This window comes from Hetaerina americana, unplaced genomic scaffold (genome assembly GCF_022747635.1).
Source record: "Hetaerina americana unplaced genomic scaffold, ioHetAmer1.1.p SCAF_7, whole genome shotgun sequence".
NCBI lineage: Eukaryota > Metazoa > Arthropoda > Insecta > Odonata > Calopterygidae > Hetaerina > Hetaerina americana.
The window spans coordinates 18,900,049-18,920,832 of NW_027287316.1; the positions used below are offsets into that span (position 1 = coordinate 18,900,049).

A 20,784-nucleotide genomic window follows, 5' to 3' on the forward strand; every position below is an offset into this window, starting at 1 on the left:
AGAAACGACATTCTACTGATCACTAAATACGACAGATATATTTCATTCGAGAGATTAAATTCTGCACGTGACGCACCATCCATTAGAAACTCAGGGAGGGATCAGAATTTCAACCATATATCTATCAAATTTCAGGTCATATTAAGCCTTAGGCCTTGTAAGCAAATGCACTACCCAAAGCAACATTCACATTGATCTTGTACTCAAGGCACTGGAATAATTCTTCTCTCCAATACAGGAAAATAATTTAAGGCAATAATAATGAATTCCCTTTATTCTCAAATACAAGTGGATACAAAAGATTTATTGCAAGCATACATTTTGCAATAATAAGTTACAAAGTCTTCGCAACATTTAAGTTTCACATCATTATTTCTCATGAAAACTTCAAAATGTAACCATACATGGGTGAACAAAACGTTTGCTACTTCAACCTTCAGGTAATTATTTGTGATAGAAAAGTTGGAAGAATATTATTTCTCAGAATTAATCTTCAATAGATAACCATAAGTGGCAATCCCATCCATGAGACTAGCTGTACGGATGGTTTCGTCAAATTGAATGCACCCATAAAGTGGAAATGGCAACTTTTTACTGAATGTACCATGGTCCACTCCATTTACAAAAAAATGCAAATTTCCAGATGCATCTTGCAGAAGCCCTACTCTGTCCCCAATCTGAAAATTTAAAAACAAAATATATCAGCCCTTACCTTAAGACAGAAACGACATACTTGAACAAAAAAAATTTAACAATGACAACACATTATGAATAGGATTAGGTCCCCCATTCTGATATCCCAATGCACTACATGGATCACAATGGCATATGTAATGCAGTGGACCCTACGTACCATAATACTTGCTTTGAGATGGTGGTGCTGCTGACCCTGGGTCCTACATGAAAGTACAGCCATATGATCACTATACCATCAAGTAACAAAGGAAGCTGGAGATTACATTGTCTCAACAATAATATCAAATCAAGGAAGTATGTAATTGTCCCTGCCTAGTGATCCTTTAACATGTTATTCATATCAACGTGAAATAGTTCTACAATTTAGATTCAACAAAGTTTATTTATTATGTAATTAAAAAAATGATCACGGGACAAACAAACACAAGAATTTTCTTTTCAATGTACTGGTTTATCAAGAGTTTGATTGCACTGGTCATGTTTCTCTTTTGGTTGTAATTATTCTGACTGACATATGGCTAGCGATTTCAGTTGACCTTTCTGTTTATAATTCCTTGTGATTAAAAAAATATAGATTTTCATGTCAGAATTAGGTATTAGAAACCATTATATCATATTTGACAAAATAATGAATCACCTCAAGAATACCAAGTGCGAGAATTATTTTATTCAATACTTTTTCTTTGCATCTTCTCACTAAGGGTAATCTAGTTTGTTTCCATTAAATTCTCATTCCTTTTCATAAACAGAAATATCAATACCAAAAGTTTTTCCTGAACAAAAATTTCAACTTGATTTTAATCCAACTCATCATTAAATAGTTGGAATCCTCCCTAATTTGTGCATACTTGATGCTTCCTTTATCTATGTATACGCCAGCACTAACAGTTGCCTGCTAATTAATAGAGAATCCTACATGAGTTTACACATAATGGAAAGAAATTACCATAAAACTATCTTTTCTTGCCTTCCTGTAGCCTCTCAAATTCCACTTATTATAATAAGACTCAATTGAATTTCAGCTTTCTTACAGGCACTCTAATCTCACATCTTCGATTACAGACTCCTTACTGGCACATTTTGTCAGTAATGGCTAGACATGCCACCTTCCAAATCTGCTAGCCTGCCGGTATTTAATCAGATGCATGGAACAGCTTCAGTTCAACACATTGTCTTTCCCTTTTTTTTATTTAACCTAGATTACCTTAACTGCTTCCTAGTATCAAATACCTTTTACCTAGTACACCTAGTATAAAGTACATAGTATATATATAAAATATTTCAATTGATCAAATTCGATTACTCTGTATATCTTTTTCAATTTAAGCCTTGCTGCTAATGCCTGTTTTAAAGATCTGTAATGTATGACGTATCGTTCTTTGTCGTACAGTGTAGTTAATAATTTAGGTTGCCGACCATTCGGTGAAATTTTCTTTTCAGCACAAAACGGTAGGTCGGAATGAAAATCGTGGAGTTCATTAGGATATTCTAGATCCACTTCCAATACATATCCCTTGGGAGAATCGTCTGGGATTACGGTGACGTCAAGGGGGTCTACACATCAAAAACCACCCATGGGAAGGGGGGGCGGATAACCCTGATGCATATAAATTATTAAAATTGACATAAACAATAAATGTTGACACATGTGAAGGATTAAAATCTTCCATGTACTTATTGTTTGCCTCAGCGTGACGCTTTGTGCACTGATTGATACCTCCCCGTATTCCTTTCTCCATCATTAGAATCATATCATAGTCCGTTAGCAGCTCCAGTGTGACCCCTGTATATTTAAGCATGGCATCAAAAGAGAGTCCTGGAAGGGTGAAATACCACGCGGGATCAATTTCATACATCGACAGGCAAATGTCTCTAAAATTTTCAAATACGTCAGCCAGTATCAGTACATCTGTTTTCAAATACAAGTCTGAATAGTCACCCAACGTCTTGCATTCAAATTCGGACAACACAGTTTTAGCGAACGAATAATCATAGTCGGTAATTGTACCCTCTGTTAGAGTGCTATAAAAGAGTTCTTTTGATGGAAGGTAGCTCTCGTTCAATTTTTCCATTGAATCTACATACTCGTATGGAAATACACTCTTTTGCGTGATTCTATGTTTTTTTCTTTAAATATGTGGGCAGTTTGCTTGAATTTATCCTTAGGAAGAATATCGACTAATCTAGATAGCGATGTGCTCAAAAATCTAAAACTGTCAAGGAACTGATAGGAGAAATTAGAATCAACGTTTTTCGAGAAAGAAATATACTTTTCCTCAGTATTTGGGATGCATGTAATTTTCATAGAATCACATCCTAGGTGCGGTACAATGAGGTGTGCGTCATAATTAGAGAGATTATGGATGAACACTGGTAAAAATTTTGGATTTTTAAAGTTTACATTGCACGCATAGTGAGCAGCTCCCCTGAACTTGCCTGACAAGTGACAATGATCTCTCACTCTATCTTCACCCAGTGAATATCCGCAAATATGACAACTAGTAGCTTTTTCAAAAGCAGTAATTTCCTCCTCACTCATTTTCATTATGGGTTTACTGTTTTTGTACACTCCTTGTACAAAAAGTGACATTTCTTTAAGCTTTTCGAGAAATACTTCAACAGTGATTTTCCCCCTATAGAGAATAGGCTCAAAAAATTCACCAGTGCTTGAAACCATAAGCAGACAAAAGGACATAACTTCATGTTGCTGGCGCTTTCGAGTATATGAATGATCATCCTGAGGAAAACAGCTGGAAACTTTTGGTAGAACACATTCAAAGTCCTCATATGTCACGTAAGGAAGTCTGATTTTATGTGAAAAATTTTTAAATTTTAAATAAGCATCATTTCCTTCCGGTAGAATTATTCTAGAGGGTGAATTCAGCTTGCAAACAATTTTGTCTAATGAGGGATTCACTCGAACTGAAATGCTTGAAACAAGCCTTGCATATCTTTATCCCATTTTTATTTTTCGTCAATTGTGAATGTACCAATTTATCAAAATTTTTGATCCAGCAATAATGAGAATTCTCACCCTCAACGATGTATAGAAGATCACGATGATCCTTAAGCTCATCTGCCACAACTTTAATGGGATAGACATTATTTTTTCATCTAATCTGAATACGTTAATGGAAATCTTATTCCTTCTTTCAAATATGGGAATTTTACGAATTTCTACTGGATAATCGATACAATCCCAATCGTAGCCATTTTGAAATTCTAGCGTGTTTTATTTAAGTACTCGTTCTGGATGATTTTCCACATATTTTGACCAAATCGCATACTTAAAGCAAAATTTGTCACTGTTCTGAACGTTAATTACACTACGCGTGCACATTATTTTATGTGGAACCTTAATGAAAGATGACCCTCTTAGAGGTTTATATCGATTGATTCTCAATTCTAACCCTAAGATTTCAGCAAGAGACCACCCGGAACCTTTCGCTGAACTTTCAGATCTCTTTCAAAATTTTTGCAAATAATTCTTCCGAAATTTGACCAACACCATCGACTTCTAAAATCCTAACATTTTTTGTTTTAAAACATGGCTCCTGTCACTCTTCATCTTTCTGGAATAAAGCCTTTACCATTATGTTAATTTTTAGGGCTGTATTTTTCCAAATTTTATCAATCAATATATTTTTTATCTGGTCCAAGAAACTAACCAAGTCTGTATACACCCCCAATCCTGGACTCACCCAAAAGGTTTTCAATCGGCCACGGACAGCAGACTCCAATTGTACTATTGATGGTCCTCCACCTCCTCCAGATTGCTGGCCACGAAGAGCATGTCTAAGATGCACTTGGGACATCTCATGGGCGGCTAGGTACCGGGGTCTATAGTACACATAACATGTTTCACAAAGAACAAAATCCTCCGTGATCACTCGAATTTTACTGGTATTTTTTCATGAGAACTTTTCACTTTATACACGTCTTACTGCCTTGGAGGCTTTTGGTGTTATCACGAGAGAGTTCTCCTACTCTGAGAGGGAAGTGACGCTTCCGCTCGTCCGAGACAGATGGGTAGGGGAGGGACTCGTGCGGTGGAAGTTTTGAGGAAGGGGCGCTTCCGTTGTGGATATAAGGACGTTTATGGATGGGGTTCTTTGAAATAATACATCGAGGTAAGTTTAATGCTATTTTATTTTTACGAGGTTATTTTTTTTTAACACATACAACTTCTCGCCCCAAGCATTCCCATTAAACCTGAGCATATCCTCAGGTTTTAATTGGAGGAACTTGGGGAGATATATCTTCCTTTGCATACCCCCATACATTACAGTTACCTGTAATGTTTCCCCATATCTTATTGTGACCATTTCCAGTGTTTCAACTGGGTATTCAACACCCTCCACCAAATCCTCCTCCTTCAAAAACTCAGCTTCCCTCTGCAAATGCATCAAAATTTCTTTCACGGAATCCATCTATCAAATAAAATAGGGAAAAATGAAATAAATATTCAAGTCCCAATTTCAATTAGTTATGATAAATGCATATTTCTAATTCGAAAGGGAATATACTTACTCTCTCATCTAGGTCTCTGTCCGTCTCTCAAGCAGTTGCTCTCGTCTAGGTCTCTGTCCATCTCCCAAGCAGTTGCTCTCGTCTAGGTCTCTGTCCGTCTCTCAAGCAGTTGCTCTCGTCTAGGTCACTGTCCATCTCTCAAGCAGTTGCTCGTCTCTGGCTTCGTGTTGACTCCCCGTCTCTGCTTTTTCAATAATGTCAACTTATGCCCCTTAATGCTCCTATTAATATAAGCCATTCAATGGTTACCCAATCGCTTCCTCACAGTTATTACTGAAACGCAACACCCTGGTTCTCATACATTAGGAGATAATTAAAATTCCAACGAATAATAATTATCTGTTAAATCCTTCCTTAGTTAATTAAAATTGACTAATCATTTATCTACCACACAAGTTCCTGCATCCTCATAGTAATTGAAATTCCCTAGGTTATCATTCCAGCGTTGGATGTCTGAGTTAATTAAAATTTTAACTATGCAGTTCCCACACCCAAATACAATAATAATTATCTCTCAACATCAGAAGTAAGAGTTAATTAAAATTAAGTTCCATCCATCCTCATTCCAACGCCGGAAGAGATAATTACCATTGATATCACTTGACATGAATAAACGGGACTTTCGACACTCAACCTCACACAAGCGCATTTTAAGGTTATCGCAGAATGGCTTCACAAGCTACACTGTATGCATGCGTAAGATATACTTTGTTCAAAGTTCACGGTCGATTCATACGAAAAGCATTACGAATAGTTACTCCTCGACTCATGTGTGTGTGCTGTAACTGCTTCCATAATTTGAATGATCCATATATATCTCTGATTAATATACACGAATTACAGGGTAATAGTAGCCTTCGTCCTTACATCGAGTGCGAACTTTGTAAGAAGGAACCACACTTCGATGTTCAACATGTTATCGACTGTCGGAGGTGTGTAAAATCAATCCCGAGCAGTGTAAAGTTTGCTGAGATAACAGTACTTCAAGACTGCGACACAACTGATGACGAATTTGATAGCGACAACTTATCCATCCATTCCGTAAATTCAGTTGATTGCGACTCCACATCGCCCGAGAACTGAGTGTCCGTGTGGGTTGACAAGTGTCCGTCCCAGAAGATTTGTAACACCATGAATTCATCTGAGCCATTGTATTTGTGCGTAAGATATACGCTTTATCGTGTTAATGCTAATTTCTTACGGAGAGTGTATCCTGACCCTGAGGGAGTGAGATTTGCAAATCTATGTAAGTCTTGCTTTTCATTTTTTAATGTAGCCTTTCTAGCCATTGTTTATGCTCATGAGCTTATTAAATCTAATGGTGACCTCCATCATGCGCAAGTCTGTGATATGTGCACTGATTATCCACCTTTGAAATGGAGGTCTACTAATGAGTGTCGTAGGTGTCGTCTCTCATTACCATTAAAAGATGAGTACACTGTTACAACTGTCCCACCGGGTACTGAATATAATATTTGGGATGAGGATAAGTGACTTTTAATTAAGTAATTGGAAATTTAACAATCTATTTGATAATATTGTGATATATGTATTTGACAATATTGCTGAAGATGATGAGTGACTTTTAATGAATGGATTGGAAAACTAACAATCCATTTGATCATATGGATTTATGTATGCAAATTTAACCATGTATTTGACAATGTTGCTGAATCATTTTCAATAAATTGAATATGTCTTCACGCTCTGAGTTTCATTGAGTTTCAGCCGATATAATATAATAAGCTTGGGCTCCTATATACATATGGGAGCCCAAGAAGGAAAAACTTCACACTCTTAACACCCTTTAGTAATCAACTTTGTGATTACAACTGCAATTCACTATTGCCCTATTTACTCACCTGAATCTGCACTGCGTTGTAATTATTATTGGCCATCCAATTCATCCAAGAGCTCACTGTACAAGTGTCCTCCATCTGAACAGTTACTGTTTGCCCAGAATGATCAACCTCTGCCATTATTGGACTATTGAACGCCAACACTTTACTTGAAGTATCACCAGCCAACTCCTTCCCAGGCTCCTTAACGCTCTTCTCCTCATCATGGCCTCGGACATCACTTGCCTCCTAATAAACCATTAGACACAGTAATCAACTGGAGGGTCCGTTTGGTAGGAGGCAAATGGTTGAGTTCACCCAATACTAGAGTTCACTTAATACAATATAATGTAAGAGGGCAGTTCAATAAGTACCCGTGGTAGAAATGAAGAAACTGTTTTTTCAAAAACATTTTTTTCATTTTTCAACATAGTCAACTTTTAGAAAGATACACTGCTCCCAACATTCAAGCCATTTTTTTCAAACCCCTCCAAAAAATAGGATTTGAAGAAGTCTCCAAAATACGCCTGTTTCGGCGATAACTTCCTTCGTTGAGCTAAACTTTTTTGCTGCGAGGCATTTCTTCATGTTAGGCAATAAGCAAAAGTTGAAGGGAGCCAGATCGGGTGAAAATGGGGGCTGCGGCAGCAATTCATAATGTAGTTCATGCAGTTTGGCGGCGACAACTCCGGATGAACTTGTTGTCCACCATGAGCAATCGCAGCAACCATCGGGCCGACAATTTTTTCATCGCCAACTTATCATGTAAAATATTAATTGCCATTCCAGTCGACACACCAATGGCCTCTGCTACTTCGCGCACTTTCATTCTTCGATCAGCGAGAATCATGGCGCGGACTCTTTGAATAATTTCCTCGGTAACCACGTCTGCCGGGCGTCCTGGTCGCCCCTCATCAAAAACAGATATTCGCCCACGTTTAAATTCGTTGAACCAATATCTAACTGTGGTCATAGATGACAAAGTGTCCCCATAAACAGCATCCAACTTTGCTTTCATCTCCTCGCATTTCTTCCAATCCAAAAACAAAAAGCGAATTACCGAACGATACTGCTCTTTTTCCATCTGAGCGAAAATCACAAAACACGTCTTACTCGAATGGCTGCCAAATCCAAACTAACCTTTAAATCAGTCTAAAATTTGTTTCACCGTCACTTGGTAGATGGCAGCACACAATGATGACATGAACTTCCCCTAGGAATGCCCTTTGTCATCAAACATGGGTACTTATTGAACCGTCCTTGTAAAATACACCCATAAACAAAGGGGTATTAACAAAAGGGGAGAGTGGGCAGAACCTTAATACAGTGCGCCAACTAATGCTTTTCCAGATAGACATCTACTTAGTCTTCCCCATAAATACGCAAACTGGTGCAATCTGCCATCCAAGACTTGGAATAGTGTCCCTGACCACTAGGGACATTAGTTGACTGAGACACAATGACGAGCCGTCTTCTGTGCTTGGCGGATTGTCGAGCTGTGCGTATGGTTGTGCCAGTTACGTCAGTTTCTGTTGTCCCTGTTTTTACTGTTTGTCAAAAATGGAAATTGAAGAAATCACAGAGCAATGGATCAACATATCAAGTATGTGGTTAAGTGAGGTTAAAATTATCAAGAAATTACTGAAATGTAGACAGCTGTTGACAGTGATAATGATTTGAAGAAAATATCCTTTTTCAAGGGGATAAAGTGTTTCAAAGATGACCGACGAGACGCCAAGACTGATAATACAAGGCCTTTTAAGACATTCAACCACCTCCTGTTTGACCTAAGCCACAACATTGATCGAGTGTGCAATGGTCCCTCGTAACGAAGTTACAATTGGATGTCTAACCGATCGTCATAATTAACTGTCTGAATAACAGCTGATGGACTGAATTAAGGAAAATCAACAGTTTACACTATTTTAACCAAACATTTTGGGTTTTAAAAAATGTGTGTAAAAATCGTGCCCAAGCTGCTGACGTTAAGCAACTTTTTCCTGTCGCCACAATGGAAAAATTGTGATGAGGAGACATCGCTGGACACAATAAAGCAAGAAATGACGACAGAAAACTAAAAAGCCTTAATGCCTTCCAAAGGGTGTTTCAGTAAACAGTGATGGAAAAGATGAAGATGGAATATAAGAAGGCATTGCCTATGAGCAGAGAGTACTTTGAATAAGAAGGGAACAAAATCGATGTAGAATAAATTTTGCAAAATGAAGTTTTCATGGCCTCAGTTTGTTTTTTTATTGCATGGATCCTGTGGTACCAAGTTCAGAATCACGCAGCTCAGGTGATTGGCAAAGGGTGCCAATAAAGGTGAGCCCAGGAATCAAACCCTTGCCTTACAGTCAATAGGGGGATCGGGATTGTTGCGGTGGCTATCGCCTTCCTACACAGAGGGCTCGGCTTCAAATCCCGGCGGTGTTGAATATTTTTCAGAGTTGTATCGATCCCTACTTGAGGTGCTTTGTGGGGAGCACTTTGAGTGAGTACGCCGTCCGTCGGATGGGACGTCAAACTGATTGAATCCTTGGTGCCTTTTTGTTATTAGAGTAGGCTAATGCCGATGCTAGGTTTCTCTCCAACCTTCATCCTTTCCTGTCCATCCCTAAAGGCGCAAATGACCTCAGCTGTCGGTAACCTGCCATAAAATACTACTACTTCTACTCTAGTCAATAGTGTCAGGAGGCAACATGAAAAATGAACTCTGATGGTATATTTTTTATTGCACCAAAGATAAGAGAGGTAAGAAGGGCCAGTTGTTTTCCCTGAGTTGCCTATAGTCTCCCAAAAATAACACTGGTTGAAAGCAAAAAATTACACACCGTTCGGATGAAGCTGAATTTTCCCCGTGAGGCAGACACGGGAATCGAACCGAAGCCCTCAATTCAGCCAGAACTACCTCTGATACGTTCTCCGAACTGCCTATAATTGGTCAATGTTATGTACCAATCCTACTCAACGTTCATATTTGGATGAGAGAAGAAGAACTAATCGAAAAAACAATTTAACGGAATGGATTACGCGCACATATTTGGCTGAAAAATAAATTAAGATGGACACACACATATATGCACTGGACTCAGATTCCGTGTACACATTCTTCACTTGAATGATAAACACAGCGAATACTCGTCTATTGTTTAGCATTAAACGCCCTTAATAAAATTTAAAATATAATCGTTACTATTCAATCAAAATAAAATAACCATTGGGGTGAGAAAAATCGTACTTCAAAGATAATAAAATTCCCACCTTATTATTTCCAACAAACATTTCTGTACTATTGTTTCTTCAGGAGTTTTGTCGATCGTGGTAGAAGGTGAAAGAAAATCCACTTCTAAGAGTTATTCAACGAAATCATATTGATGCCTCTCGCTTTAAATTATCCGAAGAAATTTACATTTATAATCTCAGTGCTTCAAAAAGTGTTTCCATTAAATTTTAAAAATGCTTGGGCCTGAGCAAAAAGATCATAGAGAGACTTGTTAACCAGCGTTATAGTCACATGCGAAAATGCATTGAAATATTCAGTTTTAGCCAAAGATGACTTGTTTACGGAAAAGGTTCAATTTAAAAATACAACTGACCTCCTCTCGATTGGTTACCCAGTCTTCCGGTGCACGATTGCGTCCCTTTTGTATGCGATTGTGGAAAACAAATGAACACTCGGCACATCGACGCTTGAACAGCAGGAATTCCGTCAGCTTCTCCATGTAGTCAGAACCCACCAACCAGGGGTAACTTGATTCCTCCACAACCTAATTACACATATCATTAACAGATATTAACAACAGAATGCACGAAACAACTCTTGCCAAAATGTATACATACTTTTTGACAACGGTGCACGGAATGTCCTACAACCCGATTACTAATTGATACAACCGAACATTTCCTACAAACGTAATTAAAAAAAGGACGCCATCGATACAAATAAACTTACTTTAACACCAATTAAATCCTCTATGGTATTTTCCAACACGTATCCCAACTTACTATCCTCGTCGAAAATTTTCATCAACAGTCCGCCGCAATTTAAACACAATCTGCAGAGTTCGAAATCGGTTTTATTACACATTCTAAAACTTTTAAAGTACTCCAAATGATTCACTTCACAACTTAATGCGAAAAGTATAAGAGCATCTTCTACATGTTAATTGAAGACGCATAAAACATTTTAAACACAGCCCGAACACGCATCGCATACAACTTTACACCTGAGCTGTTGAATTGTATTCTTCTCCGGTGCCCTGTATGTCAATAGATCTTTAAACATCGTAGATTTAGGGAGGATATAAATTAGAAGCGAGTCCATACTTGCTACACAGCTAAAGGTCACAAAACAAATTGCCACACCAATTTAAGAAACAGGAAGCGTGTACCCCGAATAATTCCTCTTACCATCCCAAACCTCCAATCAATGGAAGCGTACCAACATACAAAATTTTAATCGCCACGGCGGGCGATATCTATGGTATATCACACATAGAACTTCGTCTTTGTCATCTTGTTTCTTTCAGTGCCTCCTTTTTGTACTTGGGAAATCATATTATGGTATTAAAACATTGCACAATGTAATCTTCTGGAGTAACGTTAAGTTTGGAGAGTGTAAGCTTGTCCTTTCTACAAATTTAACCGTCTGTTTGAATCCAACTGGATAATCAAAGGTCGTCCGCCAAGCCTAAATGAAAGGAGTCTTGGGTTAACTTTTTAAGCCAAGAAAGTAGTAAAACCAACAAAAATGAAAAAAAACGCCAACAAAGACTAAATGCAGAATAATTGATTGATTTACCCTACCGTAACTTAAATATATGAAGCGTTTAGCTCCAAAATTAAGCTCGCATATGTAGGTAATTGTACTAAACCCGAAACTAACCATGCATAAAATAAATTACAGCAAAAGAATAGTGACCGAAAAATTACCCTGGAGTAAAATTGTTTTATGCATGGTATTTTAAGGAAGAAAATTTTTAAAAATTGAAATGTTGTACTAATTTACCTCTTAGATAAATCAAAATATAAAAAAGGTTAATCTGATAGAGTTAAATATAGTCCAAAAGGTAAGGTTGTGAACAAAATTAATATCGAATATCGTCCAAATTAAAAGGAAGAAATGGAAAATTTAATAAAATATTGGCAAAGAAATTTATAAAAGGGAACCCAGAGTAACGTAAAAACCACTACAAGGTCTTGTAAATAAAAACTTATGTGCACATAGTCAATCTACATTATCAAAATACTTTCATTCTGATAACGTCTGCATATTTCCTATTCTTAGATGGTAACAGCTTAGCATTACTACGTAAGATGTTCAAACTCAAGCTGCATTTTCATTAGGCTCCCAAAATTTAAAATTCCATCTAAAGAGTATCATATGGTGTCACCTAACGAGTCTAGATGAAGCTTTTGTGTCGTGAGTGCCAAAGAAATTAATAAGCCGGCTTGTTTCGATCATTTCTCTGTTTTTCACACGATAGAATTACTGTTCCTTCGTACACATATCGAAAAAAAATACTTCTCAGACTGGCAGTAATATTTCAACTGACGGCCACCTTTGGAATATATTGAATTCGGGTTTTATTTTGATATTTTTCTGGGAGAACTTTTGAAATAAAGATCTACAATTGATAAGTCAAAGTAGAATTTCTTTGTTAGTTGATCCTATGGAGATCAATTATGTTCAAAATAGGTTTTAAGGCGCATTTAAACAAGAGAATATGGTTCGATTCATCAAAGATTGTAGAACTTACCGAAAAGCAATTATAGCTAATCTCCACGTTGTATGATTAGAGTCAGCGTATTTGCGTTGGAGCAATAATGATTATACATACGAAGAAGCTTGTCAAAATACTTACTGGAAATACTATTAACACGAATTTACATTGTATTCTGTGGAAATACATTCCACAGATTATACTGCAAATGAAGATAGAAACAGTGACGAATTTAGCTGGTTATTTAATTAACTAGAAATGTTATTTGTTTTCATTACAGAGGTAAGAGTAATATGCGCGAGGAGAATGTGCTCAAGGACCCTTACATTGATTATTTTAGCATTTTCTTAGAATATTATTATTATTTTGAAAAATGTAACCCTTTAATTGTGCTTGGTGAACGTAGTATATTTGCAGACCGTTGACGCTGAAATACAGAGCATTGACTTTTCAACTGAGGAGGTGTTGCCTCTAGAGACAAAAAAGAAAACTTCGTGTACCTAACTCCGCGTCGTGTAGCGGGCAGTATGATTTTCTATTCAAAATTTAAAGAAAACACTGCAAATGATTTTATTGAAAAGGAAATTGTCCCAGAGGCAACGAAAAATGACACAAAACATTAAATATGGAAAATTACACATAGAAGTTTGCATAAAATACAGTTTTTATTCATTTGGATTTTTAATAATAAACAAAAAAAACAATACATTCATTTATCTAAATGTCTCACGCCGAACGCCATGTTTAATTAAAATGGATATAATCTCAAATTCTACGATATATTGATTTGTTTCTCGATGCGAACACTCCTCGATTTAGCATAAAATCGATATTTAAACATCCGAGGCATTAAATAAATCTCGATTCTATGCATATGCACCGGTATGCTTTAAAGCAAACGAAATAAAATAATCATCTGCACTAAATCATCGCTAATTATTGCAACAAAAGAGATTCCTTGTCGTTAAATTTATCCTTCTGGCTTTAAATTAAGGTTAACAGCTAAACAAATATTGCAAACAATATTTTTATCTTTCGCATCAATGATAAGTCAACAACTGCGATTTTTCACTTTTTTGTGAACAGACATCTATGCCTATAAGCCTGCCCGGCGCAACTGGTCCTAAGCCAGATATCAACTTTAAGGAAGCTAAACCGCTCGCATAAGAAAGCTATTACTACCCACGGCTCATTCCTGAAGCCGTGGAAAGGGCTGAGAAGCACGACAATTTTAACAGGGAAGACCGCTTCATCATTCTCAGTTCTTGAAAATGTCTTTTAGGCCAAAAATGTAAGTCGACCAATCACAGTACACCTTCTCAGATGAGAGGCCAATGTATTAACAGCAAAATTCAGCACCAACCACTTCTGTGAACGTGAAGCCACGCAATACTAAGGAGAAGACACTTCTATCCTAGACAATAAATCCTCGTGGAAAATATTGTGGAGGATTTTTATTTTTGATTGATATACTTGACAGAAGCAGTAACTGAGATAAACCATTATTATTATTGTCTGCATTGTAAACAGGAGTTATCAAAGGCAGAGGTGTGGGAGAGTCAAAGGATAAAATTAATTAAATAAGTTGTCCATAAACACACAATCATCATACTCAATGGAGGCTGTTGCATTCTCCAATAACTGTCGGTCCACGCAGCGTCTGGTGTTATAGTGAGGCGGCTCCAGAGTCATCTTACTCCAATAGGGCAGCTATTTTAAAGTGATGATGAAACTACCTCAGTTATTATTCCAAAATCTTGAATGATGGACAGCGATTGGACTATGAGTCCTGGCAACTATGGATCTCGGTCCAATGGGCCGTATATTGTCCCTCACAGCAAGAGGCCGAGGCTTCCGTGGTTTAGGAAAATTTGAAAACATACAATTACACTAGACCAGATTTTATTCTGCGCCAAATTTTCAACAGATTAAAATGAGACACGGTGCGCCATCTAGCGGCAAATCTGACCACCAAAACGAGAAGTGTTGCATTTGTTTGCGTCGAGTCATTACGCAGGAGCAGCAGTACGTATCTCATCCTGTTTGTCACTGCGTGCAACAACAGCAATGACGGAGCTAGAGGAACAGCATGTGTGTGGGTGAAATTTTGTTTCAAACTTGGCAAAAGTGCTACCGATACATTTGGAATGATTCAGCAAGTCTTTGTTATTGAAGCTATGAGTCAAAACCAGTATTTTGAGGGGTACAGTTGTTGTAAAACAGGCAGAACCTCGACATATTAAGATTCGTGAACGGGGCGGCCTTCAGCTTTGACATACCCGAACTATATCAAATTGGTGAATGATTTGGTGTGGGCTAATCATCATTTAACTGTTAGGGAGGTAGCCGAGGAAGTCAACATTAATTTTGGAGAAAATTTTGACAGACATTTTGGGCATGAGGCAGGTTGCATCAAAATTCTTCCCCTGGGTGCTGACTGATTAACAGACAATAACATGGGGACATTTATCAGGAACATCTGGATTGAGCCAATGCTGACACAGTTTCTTAAAACCATTGTAACTGGTGATGAAATCTGGCTATACGGTATATGATGTTGAGACAAAGGCACAGGCTTCTCAGTGAAAATTCTCCATGACCAAAGAAAGCTCGCATGTCCTGGTCAGATGTGAAGGTCATGCTGTTGTGTTCCTTTCATTGACAAAGGTTAATGCATTATGAAGACCCTCAAGAAAGATTTCTACTTACAGGCTATGAAGAGGTTGAGGGTCGCAGTGAGCCAAAAATGAGATGTTAAGGAACAATGCATGGCGTTTCCACCGCAATAATGCACCAGCTTACACGGTACCGATTGTTAGTCTTTCGCTGAAACCAGAACTTCCATGACCCTGTAGCCACCCTACTTTCCAGACTCATGGCTCCATCAGACTTCTATTTGTTTCCAAAGTTAAAATCAACCTTGAAATGGCGCAGATTCGACTCTATTGCTTACATTAAAACTAATTGTACGGCAGACCTTAAGAGGATCACTAAGGCAGCTTAGGGGGCAGGGTTCGAGAGCTGGATGAAACATTGGCAAAGGTGTTTCATCAGCCAAGGCAAGTACCTTGAGTTTGATTAAGCTGTAGCCATCAAAATAAACAAGTTATAAAATCAGTCCTGTCATTTTTTATCACACCTAGTACATATTATTAAGTTACTGAAATTCAAATGAAGAAGTTAATTATACATTGACTAAAAACAATGATGCAAAATTCTAACTGTAAGCTCAGTCGAACACATTGCCACACCAATATGTAGATTGCATTTTGCATGAACTATTTCTTTTTATATCCTCAATCAGAATTTTATTAATTTCCTGTCCATGAAAGTAGCAAATTATTGTTCCTACTCAGACTGACTTTTAACTTTCGAAATTGTGCAGGTGGGATTTATTTATGGTTTTAGGATATTGACTAGACTGGTTTGCTTGCACATTGGGCTTGATAATTTTGGTCACCATCTGCTAGGGCAAAAATAAAAATGGAACCCTTATAAGTATATGGGAAAGAAATATATATCTACATGTTTTATACATTTCGAAACTGCTCAATTTGAGCAATTTTACATTTTTTAAGTAAAAGAATTAAACAACTATTGTTGAATCCAGCTAAAAGCAGTCTCCAGTCAGCATCAAGAAGTAAGCAAATAAATTTTCAGGAAATATTTATTCAATGAAAATGAAATTGGCACTCATTTACATTTTTAAAGACGAGGAAAAAATGAAATGAAAATATAGTTCAATCAACCCTAAAAGTATTAATAAATTTATATTTCATTAAAATTGTTTGTAAAAAATTAACGCATACGAGGCTAGGCTGAAAACCAATTACCACACAAACAAAATAATCTTCAGAGCAACTCTTGATGACATGTGCAAGTAACTTTCCTACTCAACATGTGTGTGCAAGATGGATGTCATATTATTCACCCAGTTTATTTTGAGCAGCCGAAGTATACAGACGTGTTCTATGTCAACAGAAGTTAAATATCGTGCTGATATCGAATTTTTAACCTCTGAAAAAGTTACTGCTAATAAGATTCATCATAGTTTAAAGGCTGTTTATGGTGACCATCTGTTGATAGGTCTACTGTTAATTGATGAGTAGTGAAATTTTGCGGTTGCAAGTGAGAAAAATTTCAAAAGACAGCCATCTGGAAAAAAACTATTTTGACACTTTTTTGGGATGCATACAAAGTTGTGACCAATTTTCTGGAATGAGGGGCAATGATAAATCCTTCTCAGTATAAATAGACCCTGAAACACCTCCAATGTCCAGTTCATCATGTTAAAGGCAGCATCCTGGTGCCAATGATCTAGCAACATGATTACAACGCTTGTCCCCCCACACACCTCGTGCGCAACTGGAGAGGCTCTATGAAACCTGAAATTTGAGCCAATTCCACGCCCTCCTTATTCCCCTGATTTTTTTCCTCGGCTCACAGGACCCCTCGAGGGTAATCATTACACCTCAGACGATGAAGAGGTGAAGGCAACCGTGAAGTCCTGCATTAAAGAGAAGTTGGAGAAATTTTTCAGAAGTAGAATGAAAAAACTTGTTACACATTGGAATAATTGTGTTAGCTTAAACATGGTGACTGAGCTGGAAATGAAATATATATATATATATATATATATATATATATATATATATATATATATATATATATATATATATATATATATATATATATATATATATATATATATATATATATATATATATATAATATTATAATACATAGGTGTGTGTATATATATATATAAATAATATAAGTGTATATATATATATATATATATATATAAAATATCTTCGAAATGGAACGCTCATCGGCGACACACAAATATATAAAAACACAGATGTAGATTTTTAGAATATAGAGACATAAAGAAAGGACACTCACAATTTGTTATTTTACGTTTCGACAGCACGGCTGTCGTCTTCAGAATGACCTTCTCGGGGAAGAGCGGAGAGGATGTGCGGGGGAGAGGTGGGGGAAGGAGAGGTAAAGGGACCAATAGGAAATGAACAAGGGGGTGGGGGGGATATGTAGGCAGCCAATTGATGCATTCAGTGGGCTTGGTTCAGCCCGGGCGGTTTGAATGATTGGGCCACCCAGATATGCGCCATCTCGCGGGTTCTCACCTCTATTATACCCCCCCCCCTCCTATGATCAGAAGGTATATATAGCCAGCGTGCTTCTATGATTGACCGTGGAATAGATGTGGATTACATCAATGAAGAACTAAACGAGGCCAAAATTCCGTCCGTCAGCGTAAAGCCTATGAGTGAAAAAAGCGCTGACATTTACGTAGCAACTGTCCAGAGAGGCATAAATTTCGACATAAAAATCATTGAGCGAACGAAATACTTGTGTTCCCACTCGGTGACCATCACCACTTTTAAATACAACAAGCCACAGAGATGCTACCGATGTAACCGATTTGGACACGGCTCAAGGTACTGCCAGGCAACCCCCAGATGCTATATTTGCGCGGGGGATCACGAGGGAATCAACTGCCCTCGATCAAATCCCGTGGAATGTTGTAACTGCGGTGGGGAACACGAAGCTTATAGCCGGACATGTCCGGACTACATCAAAGCGGAACAGAAATATAAGCAAAATAAAAACACCTCAGAACTAGAAAAAAAGGTATCCCCCATAACTTTTAAACCGGCACCCGACACAAACCCCTGGGAAAAAAAAGAAGACGATCGGACTAATGAAGGCCGAGGACGAGGGAAGATCGCGGAAAAGGAAAGGGATGCACCAAAAAATGATTCGGAAGACCCAGAAACTGGAAAACGGAATGGACATATCCCGGAAATCGCTGATCTCATTAAAACCATGTCTGAGTTCGGCAAAATGATGCAGCTGCAAATGCAAATGTTGCAAGATATGATGGCAAAAATAACTGGCATTATTTTAACAAGCACGAACAATCATGGGAAATAAACATAGAGCTCATTTCTCATTGGTCATTTGCCTGTGGAACGCAAACGGAGGGCTGAAACATAAAACTGCCGAGCTCCTGCATTTCCTCAGGCGGAATAAAATTGACATGTGTCTTCTATCAGAGACACACTTAAAATCTGACGACAAATGGGAACTCCCAGGGTATAAAATAAGAAGGAATGACAGAGCTCTTTTAAAAGGACAACAAGCTGCAGGAGGTGTGGCAATTATAGTAAGACACGGGCTAACAACTTTCGAACTGCCAATTTTAAACTCTGACAACCTAGAGAGCATAGGGCTAGAAATTTTAACGGATAAAGGAAAGATTAAAGTATACTCCTGCTACCTACCATCGAACAAAAAAATGCTTAAAACAGAATTTGATGCCCTCATGAACCCTGACGAACCAACCATTATTGGCGGCGATTTCAATGCTAAGCATTACGACTGGGACTGTCCCACTAAGAATGAAAGCGGGAAACAAATCAGGGAATGGGCAAACAATCATAGAGCAAAAATAGTAGCCCCCAACGAGCCAACGAGGGTATATGGCAGAAATATTATTGACTTTGCAATATTTAAAAACATAAAGAGACCAGCGAAAGCCATTACTCATAATAGTTTAACTAGCGACCACTACCCTGTGATATTAAGCATTGGGGTAAAACCTAAAATAAATCCGGCGAGACCTAAGCGACCTTGCTATGGACTAGCAAACTGGCAGCTCTTCCGGGAAGTCATCGTGGATAGTTTAAAAAAAAAGAACATTAACCCAGAAACAACTGAGCTGGTAGATGAAATGGTCGAAGATCTAACAAATGCGATATCTGAAGCCATAGAAAAAGCAATTCCGGTAGCTAAGAGGCGGCTGGACGATCATCTTAAGCTGAGCGATAAGGTTAAAACCCTTATCAAAGAAAGAAATACGCTCAGAAGACTATATTACCTCCATGGCACTCGTGCCCTAAAAAACAGGGTTAAAGACTATAACTACGAAATCAAAAAGCAAATAGAGGAATTAAGAACCAAAAAATTTAATCAGCAACTTAGCGACCTAAACAAAAGCAACAACTCTGTGTGGAGGCTAGCCAAGAAACTGCGGAAAACCCCACCAAGCGACCCGAATATAAAAGCAAAATCGAAGACTCTCACGACGTCCGTGGAAAAAGCCAAACATATGGCTAGCTTCTACGAAAAGGTTTTTACGATAAATGACTCGGGAACTGAAACCGGAGAAATAAAACAGCAACACGGAAGCTACATAGAGGCAAAGGAAAAACCACCGGAAATTAAAGTAATAGATGTTACCGAAGCAATATCGAAACTTCCTAACAAGAAATCTCCTGGGGAGGACAACATCCCAAATGAACTATTAAAAAGGCTCCCGGAAGCGGCAGGAGAACATCTAGTAAAAATTTTCAACGCCTCAATCTGCTTGGGATACTAACCAAAAAAATGGAAGGAGGCACTAATCAGATGCATCGCTAAAAAGGGGGGAAAACCATAATAGAAGAACACCTAAGACCGATATCCCTCCTCTCCAACCTCGGTAAGCTATTAGAAAGGGTAGTTGCACCACATATTAGGAGACATGCGGAAATGAACGAAGTAATTCCGAAAGAGCAGTTTGGTTTCCGCCAGGGCTACTCCACCGACCAGCAAATTCACAGAATCACAGATTTCATCAGCGACGCTTTTAACAAAAAAGAACGAACCATTGGTATCTTCCTAGACCTATCAAAGGCTTTTGATAAGGTATGGCATTGGGGACTTATACACAAAATGGAAAAGTGGAAATTCCCGAAATGGACAGTAAAGTGGATGACTTCCTACTTAAACGGAAGAACCTTCAAAGTAAAATGGGGGGAAGAAACAAGTACTAGCACAAGTGCCAAAGCCGGCGTTCCACAAGGCTCCATACTAGGCCCCCTCCTCTTCAATATATATACAGCCGATTTCCCAAGAAACAGAAATGACTGGCGTAGCATAATTGCCCTATACGCGGACGACGCTGCAATCCTTGTTAAAGGAAAAAATAT

At 38.0% G+C, this 20,784-nt stretch overlaps 1 protein-coding gene across 3 annotated transcripts; it reads right to left on the reverse strand.

Annotated features, from left to right (window-relative positions):
• Nucleotides 1-262: 262 nt before the first annotated feature.
• On the reverse strand, nucleotides 263-11,464 carry LOC139696281 (uncharacterized). Of its 3 annotated transcripts, none has more exons than XR_011702607.1 (5): nucleotides 11,017-11,464; nucleotides 10,661-10,831; nucleotides 7,089-7,313; nucleotides 5,227-5,407; nucleotides 4,844-5,126 (listed from the first exon to the last, which is right to left on the reverse strand). XR_011702607.1 is itself a non-coding variant. In XM_071594977.1 (4 exons), the coding sequence occupies exons 1-4, from the start codon at nucleotides 11,149-11,151 to the stop codon at nucleotides 474-476; spliced, it is 735 nt and encodes a 244-aa protein (XP_071451078.1). In that variant the 5' UTR covers nucleotides 11,152-11,464; the 3' UTR covers nucleotides 263-473. The 3 variants fall into 3 exon arrangements, 1 of the variants encoding a protein (XP_071451078.1); XR_011702608.1 differs by having other exon boundaries at nucleotides 5,227-5,447; XM_071594977.1 differs by lacking the exons at nucleotides 4,844-5,126; nucleotides 5,227-5,407 and adding an exon at nucleotides 263-677.
• Between the last annotated feature and the right edge of the window lie 9,320 nt (nucleotides 11,465-20,784).

Excerpts from the sequence above, each read along its gene's own strand:
- LOC139696281 (XM_071594977.1), bottom strand. The coding sequence starts at position 11,151 with ATGTGTAATAAAACCGATTTCGAACTCTGCAGATTGTGTTTAAATTGC. Across the intron at positions 10,832-11,016 it reads AGGATTTAATTGGTGTTAAA|GTTGTGGAGGAATCAAGTTA; the intron begins GTAAGTTTATTT and ends ATGTGTAATTAG. Across the intron at positions 678-7,088 it reads ACAACGCAGTGCAGATTCAG|ATTGGGGACAGAGTAGGGCT; the intron begins GTGAGTAAATAG and ends TTAAATTTTCAG.